This window comes from Alligator mississippiensis, chromosome 3, assembly GCF_030867095.1.
Source record: "Alligator mississippiensis isolate rAllMis1 chromosome 3, rAllMis1, whole genome shotgun sequence".
In the NCBI taxonomy this organism is placed as follows: domain Eukaryota; kingdom Metazoa; phylum Chordata; order Crocodylia; family Alligatoridae; genus Alligator; species Alligator mississippiensis.
The window spans coordinates 80,216,276-80,241,500 of NC_081826.1; the positions used below are offsets into that span (position 1 = coordinate 80,216,276).

Genomic DNA, 25,225 nt, shown 5'->3' on the forward strand with positions numbered 1-25,225 from the left:
TCAGAGATGACTCTGTTGCTACTTGGAAGGAACCTCCAGGCTCCAAACTAACACTGGGCCCTTCAGACTCCAAAAACCCTTGTCTGGGCTTCAACCTTCCCAACTTCAGCCCTTTTTATCTGACAGCCCCTTCAGCCCCAGTCCACTGCCTCAGACGCTGGGTTCCTGGGCCTCAGCCCTACATATCTGACCAAAGCTGGTCTCAAAACACAGAGCACCCCTGGCACCCTGCTCTGTGGCCTCCAGGCTTTCCCTGTAGCTACCACCTGGTCCTCCAGTATGAAACTTAAATACAGAAAAGATAACTGGAACACAAAAGATTAACCATCCAGTTAATATTCAGCCAAAAATCCCCTCAGGGCCATAATAATAGCAACAGTCATAAGGAGCTGACTTGATTTGCCCCAGTCTCAGGGTACCTCCTTTTCTCTGGCAGCCAGCTCTGTCCTGAGCTCTTTCTGCTGCCTGCAGTCATGGACTACCGGCCCCAGCCTAGAGACTGGGCTTATATGCAGCCAAGCCCTGCCTCTTCTAGTCACCTGGTGTAACACGGGGCCTGCTTGGGGCTGACTTCTCAGTGGCCCACCCACCTGTTTCTGGGCTACCCGCCTGCCTTCTTGCCCACCATGCCTTGTTGTTAATTAATTAAAGACGTAATTAAGCGGAAGGCTGCCCATTTCCTGCCCCAATGCCAGGGGGCGCTATCTGCGGCTCCATTCCTTCCCTGCATCGCAGCCCAAGCCTTGCAGATGGTATCTAGGTGTTATCATAAATCACTGGCCCCCACTCTGGGCCCCAGAATCCTCCTAATTGAACCCCACCTGGATTCCTCTCATCAGGCGATCTCATCCGCCTTCATAGTAGGCAGCATAGCTCCCTGAACTGCTTCCCCTTTTGGGTGTGGTTCCCCCCCCGGGACCTTTGGCTCCTCAAGCCCTGGCCCACCTCCAGGCCAGTCAGAACCACAGGCACGCAGCTTTTGGGCATTCCTCACGGTGGGCACAACCAGTGCCCTGCCACACCTGGCCACCACCTGTGACGATGTGTTCACAGGTTCCTGTTTAGTCTAACAAACTGTTTGGATTCCCCTGTGCTGCAGCATTTGAATTGCCATGGCTGTGGCAATTACTGTTGCTGCCATTCATCAGGGAAGGCAACCTAGCAACTATAGCTGGCTGGAGCGGCTGGAAGCAATTGGTGCACCATTAGTAAAATGTGGACCAGATGAAAGAGCTGGAGAATTGGCACAACCTTAGTAAAACATTGGACCCCTATACAGGCTGGATCCCTAATTGAATCCCTATACAGGCTGGATGTGGTCCACAGCTATCAACCTACGATGTAAGACATTTGCCTTCACAGGTGGAGGGATTAAAAATCTCTGTAATATCTTTTAAAAATCCCCCAAATTCTCTAAAAAGTATATCTAATTTGTGACGTATACAACATTATGGGAGGTACAGGTAATAGTTTCAGTGTTAAGACTACATACTATTTAGCTCTGAGAACATAGATTCATTATTTATGTAATGTATAAAAAATATGATGTATAGGTGTATATAATCAGAACTTACAGGAACAGGTTTGAAAACTCTGAAGAACTGGTCCTTTTTTCATTAATTATCAGGATTTCTTCTTATCTCCATCCAGATGCAATACAAGTCCTTTAGATTGATGGTGAAAGGACTTTTTCAAAACTTTTCATCTGGTACCAGACCTGTATTTGCCTCTATACTCACAATAAGACCAAAATGTCACTGTTTAAAAAAATAAACTCTCCACTAGGGAGAAGTCATGAAATCTGGTCTGTTTGGGACACAGTTTGCTCACCCCCTTTAGAAATCTGCTAACAGGTTATGGTTGGGCTCTGTAATAAATTGCTAGTTTCACTGTAGGTGGAGTCCATATAGATCAGAAGTCTTTGTAGGGCAAATGGTCTAAGAGCAAGGAACAGTTTCAACTAAAGCAATTCATCTGGCATATCTACTTTTTCTTTTCTGGTCCTTTTTCTTTCACTAATGCAATGATAGAGGATTTCACCAACTAAGAAGGATGAAGAGTACAGCTTGCCCATTATCCATCTTAGAACCAGGTATGTTATTCAACCCAGTCAGGAAAATAAACATCAATCCCAATTAACTGAGCCATTAAAAGAAACTATAGGGAAACCATAGGGAACTGAGAAGACTCAGTTCATCACTATTTTATCAGGGTTGGATCAGGATGTGGAAAATGTCAGTAATAGACCTGTTTGCTTCCATAATTGGAGCAGATATCAGGCTCTACTAGCAGTAGGAACAGATGAATTCTCTATTCCTGGAACCATAATTTTTTTGTCCTTTAGTCTTAAAGTACTGAAATAAGTACAGAGGAACAAGGAGAGACCTATTTTCGCATTACTAACTTGGTTATAGAAAAGAAGATTTTAAGACCTAATCTTGCTGATGAAATTATTTCGTGATTCCTGATGTCCAGAGCTTTAAAAGTGGAATGAGGCAGCTTCCCCACTGTGGACTTTAAACTCTGGCCAGGCTGCCAAGTGCCAGGGATTAGAGGCTCCCAGCAGGGTTCAAAATCCTCAGTAGGGGAAGCACTTTGCCTTACACCCCCACCCCCGACACCTTTCCCCCTAAAAAGTTTAATTCATGCTGTTTAATTCAAATTGTTCCTGTAAAAACTAAAAAAAGGATTTTGACAAAATGATTTTTTTAACTAAAAAAACATCGTTTTGAGAAATTCCAAAAAAGCCCTGGCTTTTTTTTTTACAGCCAGGTGCAAAATTATTCCTCCAGAAATGCGAAGTACAGACTGTTCTGCAAAATCAGGGACAGACTCTTGGAAAGCAGTAATTGAAAAGATTGAAGGTTCAGAGTGGACAAGCAACTCAATATGAGTTCCCAGTGCATCGCTGTGACAACCTTCCCCCTCCCCCACAAAAAACCATGATCCTTCAGTGTAGAAACAGTGGATTCATGATTTGGAACAACAAGGAAATTTTACCTCTGGCTATGTTCGTTGTGATACCAACACTGGAATACTATGTACATTTCCAGTACCCTCCACTTTTAAAGAAGATGCTGAAAAATTACAGGGGTGGCAAAAAAGATCCACAAAAATGTTTCAGGGGCTGAAGAAAATGCCTTGCAGCAAGAAACAAAGAATTCAAATGGTTTCGCTTATCAAAAAGAGGATTGAGGTGACTTAATTATAGCACATAAGTACCTTCCCAGGGAGAAAATAATCGGTAATAAATGCTCTTTAATTTAGGCATAACAAGAGCCAATGGCTGGGATTCTTAAGTGAGTTAATTTTTTGAGCCTGTCTTTTAGTTTAGATTACAGGGAAATCCGCATCTGCAAGAAAGAAAGGTGCGCTAGGTATTTGGGAGAGCTCTTTCTGCCTCAGGTTTCATTGCTTTGTTCATTCTTCAGCAATTTAAATTTTTAATGTGCTTATAATACTTGCTTTCCTGTTTTCTACTGTATAAATCCTGCGCTTCAGAACTGCTTGTGGGCTGCCTGTATGGGCCAGGAAGAATAGCTTTTTTCCTTTGAATGTATTCCTTGACAACTAGAGGTTATTTTCCCCCCCAAAACTTCCCCTGAAGCACTGGACATTGGCCACAGTTGGGGTGTAATGGTCCTCCTAATGGTATGGAAAAACCTTTGAGGTGTCTTGCTGATGAGTCTCTCTCCTGCCCTGAGGAATAAACTGATTACCATATTTGGAATCAGGAAGGAAAATTACCCCTTGTTCCCCAGGACTAAATACACACAGTCAAAAAGCCCAAGGCTGAATTGATTCAGTCTTTGCAGGTTAGTCTAAGGTGCAGAGTTTGAACCGATGAGCAAATGAGCACACATTCACTTGTGATTCAGGAAATGCAGTCATATGTCTACGGTGGCACAAGCCAGAAACTGGGGGGGTGCTAGAACATGCCTTCCAACCACTCCAAGGCTTTTCCCCACTCCTGCTGGAGTGGAGGGGTATGGCCAGGCGTCAGCATTTGCTCTTCCTGGGTGGGGGTAGAGAAGGTAGTAACAGGGCCTTCCTGGGGGGGTGGAGGGTGAGGGAATCAGGGTGACTGTCCCGGGCCCTGCACTTTGGGGGACTCTGCGGAGCCGGGCCAGCTTTGTGTCTGGGCGCTCGCCAACCCCCTCCCTCCCCACTGCTACCACCATGTCTGAGCCCTGCTCAAGCTGATTTGCCCTGGGCCCCACACCATGCCACAGTCATCTCTGGGTAGTAGCACTGAATTCATAAAAAATTAAACAAGAATTGTTCTTTTTCTAAAAAACTATAAACTGAACATTATAAATGCATCCTGGGAAGTGTGCTTGCTTCCTCTTCCTGCTGCCCCTGAGGTCTCTGGGATTTGCAGTCCAGTATCAGACCAGCAGAACTCCACAGCATTGCTCAACTCTTCCTCTTCCTGCTTCCAGGTACCTCTGGTATTTGTAGTCCACAGTTGAGCCAGCTCTAAGTACTCTGTACTAACTGTTCTGAGTACTCCGTACTCAGCACTTCCATCTGTGTGCTCTGGTGAAAGTGAATTTAACCCTCCTCCCTGGCCCCAGGCCCCAGACCCCAGACAGGTTTTGGGTGGTGGGGGGTGGGAGGGGGCAGTGAGCCGACCCTTACTGCTCCAACTAGGGAGCAGAGGGGTGGCACCAGCCCTGCTCTCTGGAGCAGACAGTACAGCCCAGCTCAGGGAAAGCATGGTGGGATGCTAGCAGACTCTGATTTAACTTGAACCAGGAAGGGGTCTGGGACAGAAGTTTCATAAACTGGTTTAACCTAAATCAGTGAAGTCAGTTAAGTCTCATACTTTCAACCAGGTTTATTATAAACGAGTTTCAGCCAGGGACTCCAGGCAAAGCCAGTGCCAACTAGCAGTGAGCTTGTAGAGCTTGCAACACATGCAGAGTTCACAGCAGGAGCTGCACTATTATGTATGTGAGCTGTGATTGCTCGCTACACATACAGTGCATAGCCAAAAAGAAGTGCTGCTGGCACTACTCCTGGATCCACCTCTGTGAATGGTCTCCTGACAAGCATCCTTTCCAGGTCTCTGATATCATCAGGCCTTTAGTTAGAAATATTTTTGTATGGGGACTTGCGTTCTCTCTCTAGGTTTAAAGCTAAAGTCCTGTTCCACATAGTGTGATCACCTAAGCCAGTCTGACTTCTAAGACAAGTCTGACTCTTTTTCCCTTTTGGATGGTATCATTCATTGGTGACCACACCATTTTCATGAAACACAGCATAATTTATTTTAGGATAGAAGCATAACAGAGAAACTAAATAGTTTATGCACATGCTAAGCTTACCACATACTGCATACTATCCAATTGGGCCCTGTCAGATACATGATCCAAGTCTGCCAGCTTTTTGTTCCAGAGTGAATAATTGTATTATAACTGTGTCATGTCACTTCTGGGTTAAATGAGAGCAATGTCTTCCTGATTGAAGACTAGTCATTTCTATCATTTTCATTTCATTGTTTGAGCACCTTTAACAGTTCAAACCATGGTACAATAAAAGCTCGGTTATCTGGCATTCCCCGGAAATGGGGGATGCTGGATAACAAAATATGCTGGTTAATTGAGTGGCCCCAGCTGCCGCTTCTCGTGCCGTGTCTGCAGCATCCCTCTGCCCTTCCCGCGGGGCCCGCAGGGCCCGTGGGACAGGGAGGCCAGTCCCACACAGCCCCGCACAGTCTGTTACATCCCAGGCCATGGGGGCTTGGCAACGCAGGCTGCTTTGCCCTGAGTCATGGGGCTTAGAGAAGCCATAAGTGCCGCGGTGGGCACTTCCAGTTTCACTTTATCTTACAAGCTGGCATACTCCAGTAACTGGCATGCCAGCTTGTAAGATGCCGGATAACAGAAATTTTATTGTATGAAGTTTCCACCAGAGGATGGGGGCTTTCGCCAGATGGTTTACCTGAACCAGGGATTTGCATTAATTACCCCCTAGTGATTTTACATTCCTGCAGGACACACTTATAATTTCCATGACTTGACATAGAGGCCTTTATTTCATGTACCCATAGCCCTTGCCACATCTCAGTGCTTCCATGCTCCCCTTGTCTTGTGTGTTATGAAAGCATTGATTTCTGGATGGATTTTTTCTGATACTTTTCTAATATTCATCTAAGACAGGGGTTCCTTTACCACCTTTCATCAAACCATGTGTCAGGCTACCATTTGCACAAAAAGGGGAGTATGTCAAGAAGTGATCTCTGAAGCAACTATCTTTAGGGCTAGGGACAGACATTCAGGAAGCCTGAGCCTAAATTGATTCAACCTTTGTAGGTTTGTCTAACCTGGCTAAGCTGAACCAGTTGGAAACTGGACAGACATTCTCTCTGGACTGAGGAAATTCAGGCACATGCCTGCAGTGGCTTTGACTGGAACCTGGGGGGTGCTAGAGCATCCTTCCCTTCCCTTGCACAGAGTTGAGCTGAGAAGGGTGTGGCCGGGCCCCAGCAGGACTTTCTCAATAGGGAGGTCTGTCTGCACTATCCCAGGCTTTTCCCCACTGGCTGCTCAAGGGGTAGGAGAGTTGTCAGCCCCCAGTCCCTTGCTAGCAGTCTGAGGCAAGGAGCGGGGTGCAAGTGCATTTCAGTCTCCCTCCCTGCTTGTCAGACTGTCTGCAGCAAGCTGACAGGCGAGCAAGGTAGCCTGAAGCTAATAAGAATCTTTTATCACCTGATTAGCAAAACAATCGCCTCTCTGCCATTACTTCAAACTCTTCTTAAACAGCTTACGGGGTGACCTGTTGATTAGCTCCAAAAGCCCTGTTCTATCTGCCTGCCTGTCCCAATGAAATTGGAGACACACAGACACCTCTTGGCATCAACTAGCACACCACATACCTAGGGTCCATGGGGCAGGGGTCCGTGCTGTGAGAGATGGGAGGGAGGGAGGGGGATATTTTCTGCTTGAACAGCAAGGCGGGGTGGGGCAGGAGGAAGCCAGCAGACCCTGCTGTGTCTGCAGTCTCTGCCAGAGCCTTATACAGCACTAGCTAGCATACCACATGCTGACTATGGTCCATGCTGCGGAAGAAGGGAGGAAGGGATCCCTGCTTAAGCAGCAAGTGGTGAGAGGGAAGGAGATGGGGAGGGGCCAAGGAGTCTGGGACAGACATTGCATAAACCAGTTTGAGCCAAACTGGTTAAGTCTGATACTATATTCAACCAGGATTATCTCAAATTGGTTTCAGCCTTTTCAAACTGGTTTATGTGCACTGAACATCTGTTCTGTTACAGGTTTAAACCAGTTTCTGATCACATCAACCGGTTTATGTGTAATGTCAGTCCCTAGTCTAGGTGTGTCTGCTTTTTTACTACATACTGGAAGTTAGGTATGAGTGTGTTGACTGATGCAGTTTTTGTTTGATGAGTTAAAAGGGCTGTAATTCAGTATTCACATATATATAAAAAAGTAATCAAGAAGTATGTTTCCTCCTCCTTAATTCAGCTCATTTATATTGCTATTTAGAGCCCATTAGTGTGTATTACTAGAATTACTCTCTGTAATGTTTTGTACATGTAAAATGGGTTTATGTAAAAATAACTCTCGGTAGTCCAGACTCCCACCTGCTTATTGCTTTCTATAGCTCTGATGTGTCATGTTTTGATTTGTTCCTTTTGGGGCAATTGCAATCTTGGTTACTCTGTGAACTATGAATATTAGCAGCAGTATTTGCTTATGTATTTTTCTTAAGCTTATAATGTATGTATTTTTCTTCATTCGATAATTTTTCTTCATCTACCTGATTGTCACTTACCTGTATAATTAGAAAGAGACTTCAAATTTTACTTGAAGATAAAATTCTTCATTAGTCTGTGTGTAACCATAAACATCCTTGCTTTTTTGTTTGGATGCAGCAGAGACCTCCTTCATATCTGTGATGAGTTACAGGGTATTTAGTGAAAACAGTTGCTCATATTAAGTTTTTAAACAATGCGGTATCAGTTTCTATTTGAGAGGCAGCATGTCTGTTCATTGGAAAAACAGACAGAATGTCAGGATTCCTGTTTGCTTACTTGAAGTTTTCCAGCTGGTTATAATACAGGAGAAGAAACTTAAGAGCAATTTTCAACCTTGTATGTCCAAAAATACTTAAATCTTTATTTAGGTAATGAAATAAACACTGAGTTCCAGAAATACTGAGCACTAGGGGTGTGCGAAATAGCTGTATTGTATTCAGATTTGGCCCGAATAGGGGGACAGTGATTAGTTGATTCGGCTCACGGTCCTGATTCAATTCGGCCGAATCTGAAGTTTCAATGCTGATTCAGAGAATCAGTGATCCAGCCATAGACACAGCTTTAAATATTTTTGAATGCTGTGATGGTGGGGCAGATGGAAAATCCCACAGGGGCATGGGGGGGGAAGGGGGTATGTGCTCGGCTGCGGACCCAGAAGCGAACCAGAAATACTACTGGTCCACTTCCGGGTCCGCTGCCAAGCGCATGGAGACCTGCCTCCCCCCCCCTCCCCGCGACCCCTCTGGCTTGGTGATTGGCTGTGGGGGGACCCTGGGTACCTCCCCCAGACCCAGGAGGCACCAATTGCCAAGGCAGGGGGTCCCACGCATGCTCTATGGCAGACCTGGAAGTGGATCAGAAGTGCTACCAGAAGTGCTTCTAGTCCACTTCCAGGTTCGTTGCCAAGTGCAATGATTTCAGCCAATGTCTCAGGAAAAGCATGAGCTGCCTTGTCCTCAGCACTGGCAGCTTTACCCGAGACCTTGATGTTGTGCAAATTGGCCCTGGCTTTAAAATACATAAAGCACCCCTTACTTGCAGTAAAAGACTCAGCATTAGAACTCTCCCCCTGTTGTTTCTTTAGGAGTCTTTATGATGGTCTAGTCTTTTCCTGAATGATGCCTACACTCACAGGAACACGGCATTTATTTTGATCCTCCAGTCAAATGATTAGCAGTTTCTCAACCTAAGTAATAAGTCTAACATATTGCTTAGTTATCACAGTTAACTGCATAGGAGCTAAGTCCTTAACATGCTCCTGAATTCTTGCTTTGTCTTTCAGGATGGTCACGATAGTCGTTCGGGGGATATCCAAAGCTCTACCCATTTCAGTTGGGGGTCTCATCTTCTTCAGACCTCTTAATTATTTTCATTTTTGTTTCTATAGTAATTGTTATATCTTTCTTAGAAGAAGAAACATCACTTCCACCGGATTTATGCTTTTTTGCCATTATTATGCGCAGTTTGGAAAAAGTATGGAAACAGAACAGTGCATGGGCAGCACAGTGAACTTGTTGTAAAGTACTATACTGTACAGTGCTGGGACTTATTCTTTTTTCAGTTCAGGTACAGTACTGTACCATAGAGCTGTAGTTCTAGCAGCAGCGACTAAGCGCCAGAGGAGCTGCCTAGCAAATGTCTCCCAGATGAGCGGCACAATGCTGCTTTGACCATGTGTCTGGAAGTGGGGGGGGGGGGGGTTGTGCCCTTGGATCTGCCCTGAGCGCAGCCTGACCCTCCCTGACCAGACCAGATCTGGGGGTCACGGGTCCCTCCCCCACCCCACCCCATGCCCTCCTGGACAACGGCAGGAGCCACTGAACAGGCTGTGGCTTCTCCTGTGGCCGCCTGGCTCAGCCACAGAGCTGCCTGCCTTGCCCCGGTAGGGGCAGCCGCGGGAGCAGGCAGATGAGCCGTGGCTTCTCCTGCAGCTGCCCAGCATAGCCCTGGCACTGCCTGCTTCGGGAGAGCAGCCGGACAAGCTGCGTCTTCTCCTGCCACGCATAGTCCCTGTTCCAAGAGCCCGGTAGAGCTCCAACTGGGCAGCATTTGCCCCACCGCCTGTTCCAGCCCTCACCCTACCACAGGGGCCTTGATTTGCCCCCCCACAGCTTTTTTCTTATCCCTCTGTGACCACCTGGCCTCGAAAAGCTGGTCGCGTGCAGGCTTGGCCCGGATGCTCGGCACTGGATGTCCCTAGGTTTCTTGTAAACTGAGAGGCAGATGCTTATCACCTAGTTGGCCACCCCCAGACTTGCCTGCCACAACTTTGAATGTAATTTCAGTGGTGGGGGGCAAACTACCGGGGGTTCCTCTGCGGTGGGTCATCGTCAGGTGGCTGTCCGTGGGGCTCCACCTCCCCTACACCCCAGCCTCATGCCAACCTTAGGCGGGTCACGGGATTCTATTGGCCACTTCCCCAATGCTGTTGTGTTCTTAGCCCTGATGTCCTCTAGAGCCTGTTGTATCCCAAGCATTTTTTTCCTGGGGTGGCTCAATTGATCTGTTATCCGGCCTGTACTGGTCTTCCCCTTGACCTAAGCTGCCTGGAACCTGAAAATTAACCAATGACCCAAGGAAAAAAAGAAAGGGCAGAAGGGAACCCCTTTGTCAGCGCCTTTACTCTGTGTACTGTTCTGTCAAACAGGGACTTCCTTTGTAGCTAGGAGACTCCCCTGGCATCGCTGCTCCTATCGCACAACCCCTCCAAAAGGTGGTAAAGAAAAAGGAATGAAACCAAAATCACGGATTTGGGAGGGTCCGTCTCATTTCCTACCCTAGCCCTTCTGCTAGGGCACAGAGGTACCTCCTCGTCACTCTCACTATAAATATCTGCGTCCTCATCCCTACTAGACGGAACCCCATTCCCAGTACCTGGGACTTCTAGGGGAGATGACCTGTTGTTTGGCCAAGGATGGCCACACCTTCTCTTCTTGGGCTGTCACTCCCCTCATGCTGCCGAATGTGGTTTGCGGAATCGTTCTTCCCCGACGTTGTCCGAGGCATTCCGCTTCCAGCGTCCCGCAGTCCTTTTGAGTCTAATCAGCCATTGTTCTTGTTGCAGCCTGCTGCAGCCCTGCTGGGCTTCCTCTTTGGGTGCTCACACCACTCTCCATTGGTGTAGAGAGCCTCCTCTGGCTCTCTTGCTCCCTGGGCACGTCATCCTTCGCCGGTGCAGCGAGCCTCTGCTGGCTCTCCCTTCTCCTGCACACGCCAGTCACCATTGTTACAGAGAGCCTCTGCTGGCTCTCTCTCCTTCAGTGCCCGTCTGCCGTCCTCAGTGCTGAGAGTCTCCACTGACTCTCACTGTCCTTCCCCAGCCTTCACCGGTGGTCCTTTTTATTTCTGCCGGCTGGTGATTGCCGATAATGTCACTGGCCAGCTTTAGCTGAATAAAGGCACAGCTTACAACCTGCGCGGGATCCCTCATTCGCTCTGGCTGTGCAGTGGGTCCTGCTGCAAGTAAGCATTTTTATTGTGTTGTTTTTTCTTCTTTCTTGCGTAGTCTCCACGTTAGGGGTCCCCCGTGTGTGGTTTGGGGCTCTTTCAGCTGATGGCCCCCTTGACACCCTCCCCTTCCACTGACAGACCTGCATCCTGCCTTCAGCGTCGTAAAGTTGAAACTGTGTTGGACTTCGAAACCCAGGTGTCAGTTTACAAATGTCGTAACTGTGGATTGTCAGATCTCGAACCGTCATAAGTCAAGGACTGCCTATATGTAGAAAAAACATTTATGGTTGTGTTTATGTCTGGATCATCGAATCTCTGTGAATTGATTTGGAGGGTTCCAATTTGATTCAGAGATATTAAAGGGTCTCCTGATTCGATTTGGATTCAGAGATTCAGCCTCCAAATCAAGGCAAATCTCCGCCAAATCGAATCAGTGACCAAAGCTTCGCACGGCCCTACTGAGCACTCCCAGCTCCCACTGAAGCTGATGACAGCTAAATGTAGTCAGTACTCCTGAAATCTTGTTGCTCAAGTACTTGCTTAAACATGCAGTTTGGTGCCTAATTTAAGCAGACAAATTTGAAAAATAAAAATACTTTTAATATATTGCAATTCAACTTGCTAATGCATAAAATTGGAAAAATATTTTCTATTAAACAGCATGAAAATTTTACAGATTTAAAAATTCTTAACTACATTATTGAATGAAATTATGCTAATAAATGAATTCTAAATTGAATTGAGTGGGTACAGAATTGGCATTTATCTTTTACCTCATCTAATGATTTTCTTGCTTATGCAAACTATTGTTTACTTAATGAAATAGCTGTTGTTCTTTGTGTATGTGAGGCTGCAAATCAAAAGGGGATACATATGTTTATAAGGAAGAAGATATTATTTGATATGTAATTACAAGAATATAAGCACTTTCACAAACCTTGTGTAAATCTTCTGGTGAGATTTGTGCAACAGGTTGGGGAACTGGAACTTAGATGTGCAGCAAAAGTGAAGCCTTACAGAAGTATAATTATTCCACTTGCACTAAATGTTTCAAACTGCCCTTCTGAAAGCAGTTTTTTCTTTGGGCATGCAATTTCGTGCATCATTGCCCATAACTGTGCACTTAAAAAACAGTATCTGGAAATCTAGCCCAGCCTCTCTTACACAGTATTGTGCTTATAATTTCTAGGGAAAATATTCAGATGTTTCCACTCAGCTTGATGAAACAATTCATAATATTGAAAATTTCCAAAATAGAATTTGCGAATTAAATGGATTATGGGACTTGAAGCAAAGACAAATGGAAACTACAGAGAAATCGCTTATAGAGTTAAGGTAAGAGATTCTTGTAAAAGTTTTTAAGATAGTTTGTATGTTGTTATGTTTACATGCTATTGCCTCTTATATAATGCAGTTTTCATCATTAACTTGAAAGTATTTTTTTATTATTATTATTTGTAGTTTTACACATTTTTAGAAGTCAGTCATGATAAATTGTTAGCCTAGTAAGTGGTATTTCAGGCATCAGAATTACTTTCCAAAATCTAATATCCATGGTCAGTTGCATCTTTAATTAATGGAGGATTCCTTGCATTCTGCTTTTTCTCTGTTTTAAAAAATGTGGACCTATACTTACTGTGACTGATGAGTCCTGAAAATAGTCTCAGAAGGCTCTATCGAACTGAAAATGTATGCTGCCTTTTAGGCCACGCAAGCCTTGGAGGGCCATATATGCTGATTGCACAGCAGGCTCACCCTTCAAGGATAAAGGTGAGCTTGCTGTGCAATGTCAAAGAAAAGCAGCTGGTGTTGAATAGTACAGGATGGGGAAGCCCTGAAAAAAGATTTCCTTGCTTTTGCACACTACAGCTCCCTTTCTGCAGTCATGTTTACTTTCTTATTGTCAGTGCAACCCCAGTAGTAGTTCTCTACCTTTTTAGACTTGAGGCACCCTTTAGAAAATGCCAGCACTTAGTTTTTCGCTATTTTTTTGAGAATGGAAAAATAATGAACTAATATTTCTATTGCAAATAATTCAGAACACATTAAGTCAGAATGCTTTTAACACTATGGATTCCCTCCTATTTCAAATCTCTGGCTGCATCCAGACAAGTGCAGCTGTGCAGTATGTGGCACTGCAAACACGTCTGTGGCACCACATACCACACGTTCAGATGTTGTCCATGCCGCAAGGGAGCACTGCCAATGTGTGCACTGCTCCACCATTTTTTCCCCACAGGTTTTTTGACTCCTGGATATTCAGGGGTCAAAAAATCCACAGAAAAAAAAAAAGCAGAGCAGCGCACGCATGGGCAGTGTGTGCCGCTCAGAAGCGAAGACGGGCCACCCAGAGCCAAGTTGTGGCTGCCGGCCAGGCTCCATGCTGCAGAATCTCCACTGCTGCAGCCCCAGGAGGCCCCCAGAACCCTAGGTAAGGCTGCTGGGGCCAGCACAGTGCTGGTCCTAGCCTCCTCTACCCACCCATAGTAAGTTGCAAGGCACCTGGGGACAAGTAGTGGTGGCACTTTGCACTGCTGCTGCTTGTCCCTGAGGAACCAAACATCCATGCTTGTGTGGACACAGCCTCTAGGTTTATTTTGTGAATCATGTTTGCACAACTAACATTACTAACATTGTGTGACACCGTACCACACTCTTGAAAGGATTTCAAGGCATCCTAGGGTGCCACAGCACCTTAGTTGTACATGTAGCACAGTGATTCTCAACTGTTATAAAGTAGTTTTCTACAGTTATTTAAACTCAACTGCCTAAAACTGTTGTGTGCTCTCAACTTTTGATTTAAGAACAATGATTCAAATGAATCCAGAATTCAGGCCTCTAGACAAATGGTTTCAAAGAGCACAAGAGAACAATATTCAGACCCCCTTTTTGCTTCCAAGGGCCTTGCACCTAATAGTTATTAATATCTGTTCAATTGATGTCAGTGATTTTTAAATATATCCTTATTCCATTGTTCTGGTTAGGAAACAAAATAATAACGGAAAGTTTCAGTGTAACTTACGGGGCTTGTTGGTGTCTATCAGTATAACTCCCTGAATCTAAATACTTCTCAAATTCAGCACATCCTCTGAGGAGTGATTTCTCAGCAAATTCTGTTGCTTACATTCTTGAAACAGAAAGTCATATTTGCAATTCTAGAAAGGAAACTTTGCATATTTCTTGAGTTCCTTCTTCCAAGGGATTGTATTTGTGACTGAATTACGAAACCAAGAAAAATGGCTCTTCAAGATGTGTTATCTAAATTACTGAAGTCACTTATTCCCCAACCTTTTTTCATTCTCCTCTCCACAGAGAGCATATAGCACATTGGAATTCCTCTACCATGTGACTTGCTGGAAAACTAGGACAGTGCACTTATGGCCTCTGTGATTGTTGGAGCATACAGCCTGTATTAAAAAAAAAAAAAAAAAAAAGCGGGGTAAAACAGGAGAGCAAGTTTCTTTTTCATTGCTTGCTACTTCCTATTAGTGAGGATCACTGGTGACAATGTGCAGAAGCAAGGATCTTTTTTGTTTTAACTTCTGTAAATTTATTAATGCTTTTTATAATTTAACCAATATGCTGGCTTTCCATCAAATTACCATAAAGAAAACTATCATTTGAGCCATTTTTTATTATTTCCTGGGTAATGTGAATAGTTAAATGTTAAACACATTCTTCTGTTTGAATTGAAGCTTCTACTTTTGGGGGTAGGAGGTGCTTGTTATAGTTTCAGTAATAGTAATATTCAGAAAAATGCTACTAATGTGTTGTGGGATAGGTTTGCCACTGGTCCCCAGCATTTCCTTCAGCTTACTCTGTCTGTGAAGAGAGTGTTCCATTCAACGATAAGTGAAGATCTGAAAAATTAAGGAAGGCAGCAGGAAATAATCTGTTCTGTTTGAATTTGTTCCAGTCTCTTAGTTAAGGGATCAAATTTCAAGTACTTTACCTGTTTTCAGTGTGTTTATCAGCAGAATAATGGCATATGAGTTTCTGTTCCTATGAAGAAAACATGGACACTGCTGGGAAACAGTTAGAGGCAATGGGCTTTTTTTTTTTGGTCAGATGCTGATTTTTGTCTGGCTTGATGGAGAAACTACCTTTGTGTGTAGTTGTTGCTTTCTTTTCACTTCCTCATATTTCCATCTAAATAATAGTATGTCATTCATTTTTTAAAACTCCGAACAGGTAGTAAAAGCCTAAACAAACTGCAAGAATGAATTAGAAATGTTGACTTAAATGTTACCAAAACAACATTATACCTAGTTGAATATTTTTCTAGAATATCAGTGGCTGTGCAACTAAAAAAACAAGGAAAGACACCATAGACGTTCTAGTTGAAATCCAGCCAAGACAACCTAATAATGATCATCAGCTGATGTGGAAAACTTTTATTGCTTTTAATTCAGACTGAAGGGGAAAGAAATCCCCCCCCCCCCCCCCAAAAAAAAAAAAAATACAGTGTACCAGGAACTGGTATTTCCAATAAAGAAGATATCATATTCTTTCTCCCTTGGTCTTATTGAGACTTGGAGGACAAGAAGAAGATAACTGCTCTGCCCCATACAGCTAAGACATCATGTTTATGGCTCCTGAGCTATGAGTTTGACACCTGTTATAGACTTGTGCTGAGAGTTGCTTCTAATCATTCATGTTTAAATGTGCACCTTGTCTTTCCAGTGGGGGATTCAAAACCAGCTAGATGTTGTGCTAGCCATATCATTCCCTTGGGTACTGTTGGCTAGCATGTTGTAATTATGCTAGCCCAAAAGGTCGTTTGCCTTAGGATGGACCTTCACATCTTTACTTGAAATCATGGAAAACTGAATTCTGTGCTATTAAACGTAGGGAGAACGTACAGATTCAATTGTACTTGAGTTGTTCTCTTTTTGCTGCACTCAGAGCCCATATAATGGGTCTAGATGTGTGTGTGTCTGTGTTTGTATGTAGAGGGGTAGGAATAGGAACAAAAGGATACAAGGTAAGATGTGAAAGGTTAAGGAGATGAGGTGAAAGGGTATATAAGTGTTAGAGAGATTGTCCTCCGAAGATTGATAGTGAAGTGAAGGTTTATGAATAATAACATTTCTCTGCTATCAGCAAATAACTCTTAAACCCCACTGGAAAAGCATGTGTTTTATTTGCCTTGGTTGGTTAGTTTCAGGGGTGGGCAGTTATCTTGGTTGTAGGGTCATTTAATGAGTTCTGATGAGCTGTTGAGGGCTGTGATGGTAGCCCCGCCCCTTAACAGGAGCCCCGCCCCCGGTTGCCATCTTGAGACTGGAAGTCCCTCCCCTTACCCCCAGAAGGACTCCTTTTGGGACAGGGGTTTGCTATCTTGGAACTGGAAAAAACCCAAATTATATACTAAGAATCAAACATCTACTATAACATATTTTAATTTTATTAAAAAATATATTTTTGTCCTGATTTGTGTTTGCATAGTGTGTATAGAGGCTATTGCATAATAGCTCAACCTTAAGTCTTACTCCTGTATATTGTGGTGGTGTCAGGGGCATGGGTGTGTGTGTGTGGGGGGGGTGTGAAGAAGGGTGTGAATGTGTATGGGGTTTCTGGGGGGCTGTAGGGGTGTGTGGCTGGGGAGCTATGTGTGTGGGGTGTGCATTGAGGTGTGTGGGTGCATGTGTATGGTGAGGGGTGTGTGTGGGGGCTCCCTACAAATGCCTGCCTCACGCATGCCCCCGACATTATGCATAGCCCCTGCTGCCAGCGGTAGCAGCAGGTGGTAGGTCCTCGGGGCGCTCATGACCTGTGGCAGGTTTAGGCCCCTGGCAGCATGCGGTCCCAGTGAGCCCCAGGACTGCATGTGTCTGGGCCGCTGGCTCCATTGTACAGGGCTCAAATGCAGTGCCCTGGTTCTCTGCCGGAGCCCTGCGTGATGAAGCTAGCGGTGCTGGTCAAGGGGCTCAGCCAGGGAGGCAGGGAGAGGGGCGAAGCTGGCCTGTCTCCATAGCGCAGAGCTCCCCACCATTCTCCATGACCTGCACGTGGCGGTGAGCGGGGCTGGGCTGCTGGTTCCATTGCACAGCGCTCCCTCTGGTGGCACACAGCTCGGGTGGAGAACCCAGGGAGCCCTGCGCAATGGAGCCAGGAAGACTCCACGCGCCTGCTGGCCCTGGCTCTGTGCTCCTGCCAGCCCACCCTGGACCCCCAGCAGTCCTGGGGCACCAGCACAGGCCTTGTGCTCCCACCCACCACAGTTTCCCTGCTGCCCATCTGCTCTCTGCCGCTTTTTCCTCCATTGCCTACTCTTTGCTGCTTTTCCCTCCACTGCCTAATTGTTGCCACTTCTCCCTCCCCCGGCTGCCACCACCGCTGCTTCCCTTTCCCCCACCCACCTCTGCTTCCTCCCACCTGCTGCCACTGCCCTTCCTCCACCTGCTGTTGCCACTTCCCCACCCACGGGGCTGGGGTCAAGACCATCCTTTGTGTGGGAGTATAGCGTGTGCTGCTTCCGCGAAAGTGAGTGGGGCTCAGCCTCTTGACAGCACAGCAGGGGCCGCCTGGGGCCAGGCTGGGTACAGTGAATTGATAGGCACCTGCCTGCAGGCTGGATGAAATCACCCGGTGGGCCATATCCAGCCTGCAGGCCATATTTTTCCCACCCCTGGTTTACATAGAAGATAACAGCTTAACACAGTTAACATTTACTCTCTTACCTCATATAGTAGAGGTATGTATGACGGATCTAGTTTCCAATCCTGCTTATAGCTCAGATAGAGTAAGTATGGTCTTAAATGATGGAACATTTATTTTTTCAGTTTCTTTTTTTTTTAAATAGAAAATTTTATATAAAGATGAGGTAAAAAGACTGATTCTTCAGTAAAATTTTTAATAGTTAGGAAATGCCAGAAAAAAAATTGCCTGTGAAATGTTCATTTGACATTGTGCATCTTTGTTGTCATGTTAGTCTTTCATTACATGATCAACTACTATATTTTCTATAGGATCTCTGGTATACTATTATATTTTACAGAATTAAAAAAAAATGTTCTATTTTTCAATATCCTTCTATCTAAATGAGGGTCCCTTAGTAACACAGATATATATATACAGACTTTTGAGAGAAAGATAAATTATAACAGCTATATTTCAGAAACCTCTAAAATTGCCTGTGGTAGCTTTCATGTTAATCTGAAAGGTACAATTTTAAGACATCATGTGAAGGGATTGATCCAGGGTGAAAACCAGTATGACATGACATTGGCAGATTTTATATTTATGTAAATCTTTTTTTTTTTCTTTAACTCTAAGTCATGTGACATAGGATGTTCAACCTATCTCACATCCAGGGTTTATTACCAACTGTTCTGTCTCTCAGACCAGTATATTTGGAGGAGTGTGGGGAAATCAGTCTTTCTCATGGAAAATTATTTTTAAAATAGTAGTTGTTTTGCAAGTTACTAAGGGCTAGGGACAGAAATTACACATAAATCAGCAAAAGTGATCAGAAACTGGTTTAAATTTATAACACAACAGAAGTTCGGTGCACATAAATTGCTTTCAAAATTATTGAAACCAGTTTCAGATAAACCTGGATGGATGTAGTACCAGACTTAACTGATTGAAATTAAATCAGTTTGTTAAATTTCTGTTCCAGACCCCCTCCAGATTCAAGTTAACTCACAGTTCTGCAGCCTCCCAAGATGCTTTGCACCTCCCCTGCAAGCCCCACCTCACAGGTCTTGGCCCAAACTGCCTGCGCCAGCCAAGCAGGAAGGCATGCTTTAGGCACGCCTTCCCCCCCCCCCCCCCCCGATATGAGCCACTGCAGGCATGTGGCTACATTTCTGGAATCAGAAATGAATGTGTGTTCACTTGCTTCTCAGTTCAGTCTGTGCATCTTAGACTAGCCTGCAAAGACTGAATTGATTCAGGCTTGGGCTTTTTGACTGTCTGTACTTAGCCTAAGAGTTTACAAGTTAGTAGTCCTGTTGAAGATATATTAATGGACAAAGTGGAGGTGATTTGATCTAAAGATGTGATGGTAGATCTGTCATATGGCTCAAAAATTTTCAAAAGGGCATTAGTGTATGTGAGATTAGTTTTTCTTTTCTATTTATTTGTGATAACATTAAACTATGAGGTGTTCCAGAAAAATCAGAAACATATTTTAAATTTTTATTGAGAATATTTTTCTGTTCTTTTTAAAGGGAAAATTTAAATGTTGTAAAGTTTAAGCAGCAGACTTCTCAGATGATAACTGATCATCTCCAAGATGAACTGGAAAAATATGAAAAGAGAATAAAGTATGAGGAGAAAATATATGGAGAATTACTATGGATTAGACAAAAAGATCTGGAAGATTTGAGGGTAGGTACTGTTAGAGCTAGTATTTTAAAATGAAAATAAAACTATTACATCTAATTTGAGTAGTTACTGACATTTTAAGTACTTCAAGTACTAAATTTTTATCAAATGTTTAATATGCAATCTTGTCAGAATTGAAGCAACACTGCCATTGAAATCCATTGGTATTTTTCTGTATTAGTACTTGTAGGATTGGTCCTGATCTTATTTTTAATTAATAAAGTAACATCCTTTACCATATTAAAATTAATTTAACATTGCAGCTTTAGGGTGGTTTTGCTTTTTGTATTTGTTTGTTTGTATGTTTGTTTGTTTTTTACTTGTGCTTAAAGTGTTAAAGGAGAGTAAAATGGAAAGCCTGACTTTTTACTTGTGGAAACTATAGCCTTCTTCAGGAGGCAATGAAAGAAATCTGGCATCTAGCTAACTGATACATTTGTTGTTAATTGACAGGGAGCAGCTATTCTGTAATACAGTATTATCTTCTGTATGATATTTGACTGGAGCTCTGATATTGCAATTGAAACTAAGTAGTTGGAAGTTGAGTTTGTGGAAATTTAATTACAGAACCAGAGCCTTGTGGAATAGATATATAGAAAGGATAGGGGCTCTGGGTATAAAGCTCTTCAGAAAGATTAAATGTCTTGAAATCTCGTAAATTTATTACTGAATTGTTCTCACACATTAATTTTTCTTTTTAAGAAAATGGATAATTGCTTTAATTTTTGCTTTTGTTTACATTAACCATGTTACATTTTTATTTGTTGTGTTTTCTTTTAAATTAGCACTATTAAAAAGTACATATATGGTTAATGGTAGTGTAAGAGTGATGTTGTAGGTGTGATGGTACAGAAATGATATGAGAGACAAGGATTTCTTAGGGTGATACCTTTTATTGGACCAACTATATAGTTGGGGTAGAGTTCGACAAGATTTCAGATGCAAGACATTCTCATGTGAAGAATTTCTTGCATCTGAAGGCTTATCTAACTCTATTCCAATTATGCAGCTAGCCCAACTATGATACTACTTTGCCTATCCCAACTATGCATACTACTTAGTACAGGGGTGGGCAAAATGTAGAAAATTAATATTTGTCTGCCCTTGGTTCCTGTCAAAAAATGACAGGAACCAAGGGCAGTAGGACCCAGGGGAAGCCCAGCATGCTCCAACAACAACGGGGCCTGCCCAGCCCTGCCCCCCAGCCAGAAGCCCCAGCCATGGTTTCTGGGCTGGGAGCACGTGTTTGCCCCAGCACAGGAAGCTCAGGTAAGGGGGGGGACCCCAGGCAAGGGAGGACCGTGGGGGGGGGAAGCAGCCCCTCCCCACCCATGCCCGGTGCCCTGTGCTGCAGCTGCTTGCAGCCCACACGGGGCTGCCTGTGCCTGTGCCTGCCCCGGACATCCCCATGCAGGCTACGAGTGCCTGCAGCATGGGGCACCGGGTGTGGGGCAGGGGAGGGGCCGCTTTTCCCCACGCTCAGCACCAGCTTCTTCTCTGCTGGTGAGCAGGGGGTCGGGGCTGTGTGCTGCCCCCTGCCTATACCACAGGGCTGGGGGGCACTGGGTGTGAGCGGGTGGGGAGCTAGTGGGAGCACAGGGCCCGCACTGGTGTCCCAGGGCCAGTGCCGGTGGCACCCAGAGCAGGGTGGCAGGAGCGCGGGGTCCCAGCTAGCAGGGGATCTTTGGAGCTGGGCCAGCTCCCCACTCCCTGCTGGTGCAGCCCACCCTGGCTCCACAGACCCCTGCTGTCCTGTGCCCCTCTCTGGGCCCCACCGGTACTGACATTGGGACGTTGGTCCCAAGATGGTGACCAGGGGGCGGGGCACCTGTCAAGGGGCAGGGCACCTGTCAAGGAGCGGGGCTACCCATGCAGCCCTTGACAGCCTTCCAAAACTGGGTAAGTGGCCCTCCACCCAAAATAATTGCCCACCCCTGACTTAGTAATTTAGCTATGAAAAATTAAGGACGCACATGAAGATTTCTTGACCTTTGAAAACTTAAGGTACTTGCCTTGATACAATTATCTGTTATCTCTTGGGTCTCATATTTCTCTCTGTGGGTTAATCGTTTTGAACTTGCACTGGTCTTGAGGCGATGCCACTGAATAGCCTGGTTGTTGCATGCCACCATCTGTCTTCTGTCCCCAAAAGATCTCAGTTTACAAATACATATAATTCCTCATGTCTGATTAACATGCACATCTTCCTTAGGAATCTTATACACAACTCTCCCATGTGTGATCACACAGAACTCTGACCTTTAAGTTCACAGTTCTCCTGATATAATGCAAGCAGGGTTGACAGATCCCCATCACACCTGTATTTGCAATTATTTCATGACAACCATTTTTGTCGGGTGTGGTAATGTGATTTTTGATAAGTGGTAATGTGACCAACTTTCTTGCTAAATCCTGACTCAGATTCACCCTAATGCAAACCCTAAAATCTTTTTTCCCTTAAATGAATAATCAAGGCATTAGGCTGATGCCATTCATTCATTGAGGAGTACAGAAGCTACATCAGCTAGTCTCAGAGCATGTGGTAACCCCCTCATTATGCTGTTGTACTGTTTTGTGGACCCACAAATACAAGTGCCTACAAATCCAGACATTCACCCTGTATTTTATAGCTCTTGAAAATAACAGGGAGAAAAAGTTAGCTCATTTTCCATTTGCCCACACTAGTTTTCAGTGTAGGGTGAGCATATACTATAGCAGGGATGTCAAACTTGCCATGTTCCCCAAGCCCAATCCTGCCTGCAGGGCTTCATAGATTCATAGATGTTAGGGTTGGAAGGGACCTCAGTAGATCATCGAGTCCGACCCCCTGCATAGGCAGGAAAGAGTGCTGGGTTTAGATGACCCCAGCTAGATGCCTATCTAACCTCCTCTTGAAGACCCCCAGGGTAGGGGAGAGCACCACCTCCCTTGGGAGCTCATTCCAGACCTTGGCCACTCTAACTGTGAAGAAGTTCTTCCTAATGTCTAGTCTAAATCTGCTTTCTGCTAGCTTGTGGCCATTATTTCTTGTAACCCCCAGGGGCGCCTTGGTGAGTAAAGCCTCACCAATTCCCTTCTGTGCCCCCTTGATGAACTTATAGGCAGCCACAAGGTCGCCTCTCAACCTTCTCTTGCAGAGGCTGAAGAGGTCCAGGTGCCCTAGTCTCTCCTCATAGGGCTTGGCCTGCAAGCCCTTAACCATACAAGTGGCCCTTCTCTGGACCCTCTCCAGGTTATCTACATCCCTCTTGAAGTGCGGCGCCCAAAATTGCACGCAGTATTCCAACTGCGGTCTGACCAGCGCCCGATAGAGGGGAAGTATCACCTCCTTGGTTCTGTTCGTCATGCATCTGCTGATGCACGATAAAGTGCCATTAGCTTTTCTGATGACTTCGTCACACTGACGACTCATGTTCATCTTGGAGTCCACTAGGACTCCAAGATCCCTTTCCGCTTCCGTGCCTCCAAGCAGGTCATTTCCTAGGCAGTAGGTATGCTGGACATTTTTCCTCCCTAGGTGCAGCACTTGGCATTTCTCCTTGTTGAATTGCATTCTGTTGTTTTCCGCCCATATGTCCAACCTGTCCAGGTCTGCTTGTAGTTGTTCCCTGCCCTCCGGTGTGTCCACCTCTCCCCACAGTTTTGTGTCATCCGCAAACTTGGACAGAGTACACTTCACTCCCTCGTCCAAGTCGCTGATGAAGACATTGAAGAGTATCGGTCCAAAGACCGAGCCCTGCAGGACCCCACTCCCCACACCCTTCCAGGTCGATACCGACCCATCCACTGCGACTCTCTGGGTACGGCCCTCTAGCCAATTTGCCACCCACCGGACTGTGTAGTCGTCCAAGTCACAGCCTCTTAACTTGTTCACCAGTATGGGGTGGGATACTGTATCAAAGGCCTTCCTGAAGTCTAAGTAAACGACGTCAACCCCTACTCCTGCGTCCAGGTGTTTTGTAACCTGGTCAGAAAAAGAGACTAGATTATTCAGGCATGATCTACCTGCTACGAACCCGTGCTGGTTTCCCCGAAACTGGTTTCCAGCTTCTTGTGAGCTGGATCCAGCATGGACCATGAGGAAGTGGTGACAGTAGCAGCAATGGTAACAGATCCAGTTCCAGCTCTGACCTAGAGCATGTGAAGGTGATAGCAGCAGTAGCTCTGACTCTGACCTGGCACATGTGGCAGTGGCTCCAGCCCTCACTGTGTTACCCCATGCCAAAGCTAGAGTTGCCATCACCTCATGTTCCATGTTGTGGTGACAGCTCCAGCATGGGATGTATGGGAAGGGCCAACAGTCAGGGAGGTAAGGCAGTGCCCAAGTGGCTGCAAGGTAACAGGGGCTGTGTGCTTGCCCTCCTGTTGCCAATTGCCATGTTTACTGGGTCCCAAGGGCCCTAAATTCGATGGCAGACCATGCTCTCAGCCCCACACCCTAATTTCCAGTGGCTCAGTGAGTCAGCTAGACTGGCACTGCAGCCATATGTTTGACATGTTTCTACTATAGCCTTCAAGAGTAATAATGCAGTTTTGGAAATATCTGAGAATCAATAACAATAGCAATCCAGAAGGAAGTAGTAGAATTGGAAGAATTGTGTCCCAAAAAGGCTGATGTCTTCCTCAGTGCTGCAGGAGATAGATCATTGGCTAAATAGCTATCACTCTCATATATGATAAAAGGCTTGGCTGTCTACAGTGTCAAAACTATTTTCCTGGATTTCACTACACATTCTTGTTCACCTGGACATTCTTTTATTTCAGTTAAGGCTTGATAAGTCTTTGAATTTTCTTTAACCTATGCCTTGGTCAGTTTTTCATGTTCCTAGCATGATTTTACTAATCATAAAAACTGTGAAAAGCCATAACAAATGTTGTATAATAGTGCACTGCTTCTGCTGAGTAGGAGCATATCCTTGGCATTTCATTATCTCAGATGAACACAAGTGCCTGGTTACTTTATATTTCTACCACACGAGAGCCACATGTCCTGAAGCTTATTAACAACAGTCTCCTAACAGATTAACAAATCTTGTGAGTCTGAGATAAAATGAGAAGTATGGACATCACCTGAAGTGGTGGATCTTTCCAATTTGTGCTGTGTTAAAAACCATGTTTACAAAGGGCATTCATAAAGTTTCTAGGCTGATAATGAAAGAAGCATTGTTTGCATTCAACCATTTACTTTTCAGTACAATTCCCTGTGATATCAGTGCTCTTGACTCAGTGCTGTTGCAGGTTGTCTTTCTGTAGAAGTCCTTGTCCAGCATATCTAGAAGAAACTCACTGACTGCTGAAATCACTTCATTCTCATTTAAACTCTTTCCAGTTTGAGGAATGGACAGAAATCTGGGGGAGCCAAATCTAGTCAAGAGCCTGGATGGAGAAGCAGTTCAAAATTATATTTGATTGCTGTGATCACTGCAACTTGGGATATGTGGGGTCATGCATTGTCTTTGACATGTTTTCCATGGTTCTTGTCCTTGATGGTTTCTGAAAAGTGCAGCAATTCAGTCTCACATAATACTCATTAGACAGTCTTGTCTCTTGAGGAGCAGTAAGTCACGATCACCACTTTGTTGTCCGAAATAACACAATGGTGCTTTACCAGCTAATGCAATCTTTCTGATTTCCTTGTGAGATGATACTGTGTTTCCATTG

The 25,225-nt window shown here is 44.8% G+C and overlaps 1 protein-coding gene across 1 annotated transcript in view; it reads left to right on the top strand.

Annotated features, from left to right (window-relative positions):
- Nucleotides 1-25,225, top strand: part of CCDC178 (coiled-coil domain containing 178) — a 381,945-nt gene that overhangs the window by 147,961 nt on the left and 208,759 nt on the right. The window contains exons 16-17 of the mRNA XM_059724137.1: nt 12,420-12,565; nt 19,408-19,567. Of these exons, the coding sequence (XP_059580120.1) occupies nt 12,420-12,565; nt 19,408-19,567 (306 nt within the window). The remainder of the gene's footprint in view (nt 1-12,419; nt 12,566-19,407; nt 19,568-25,225) is intronic.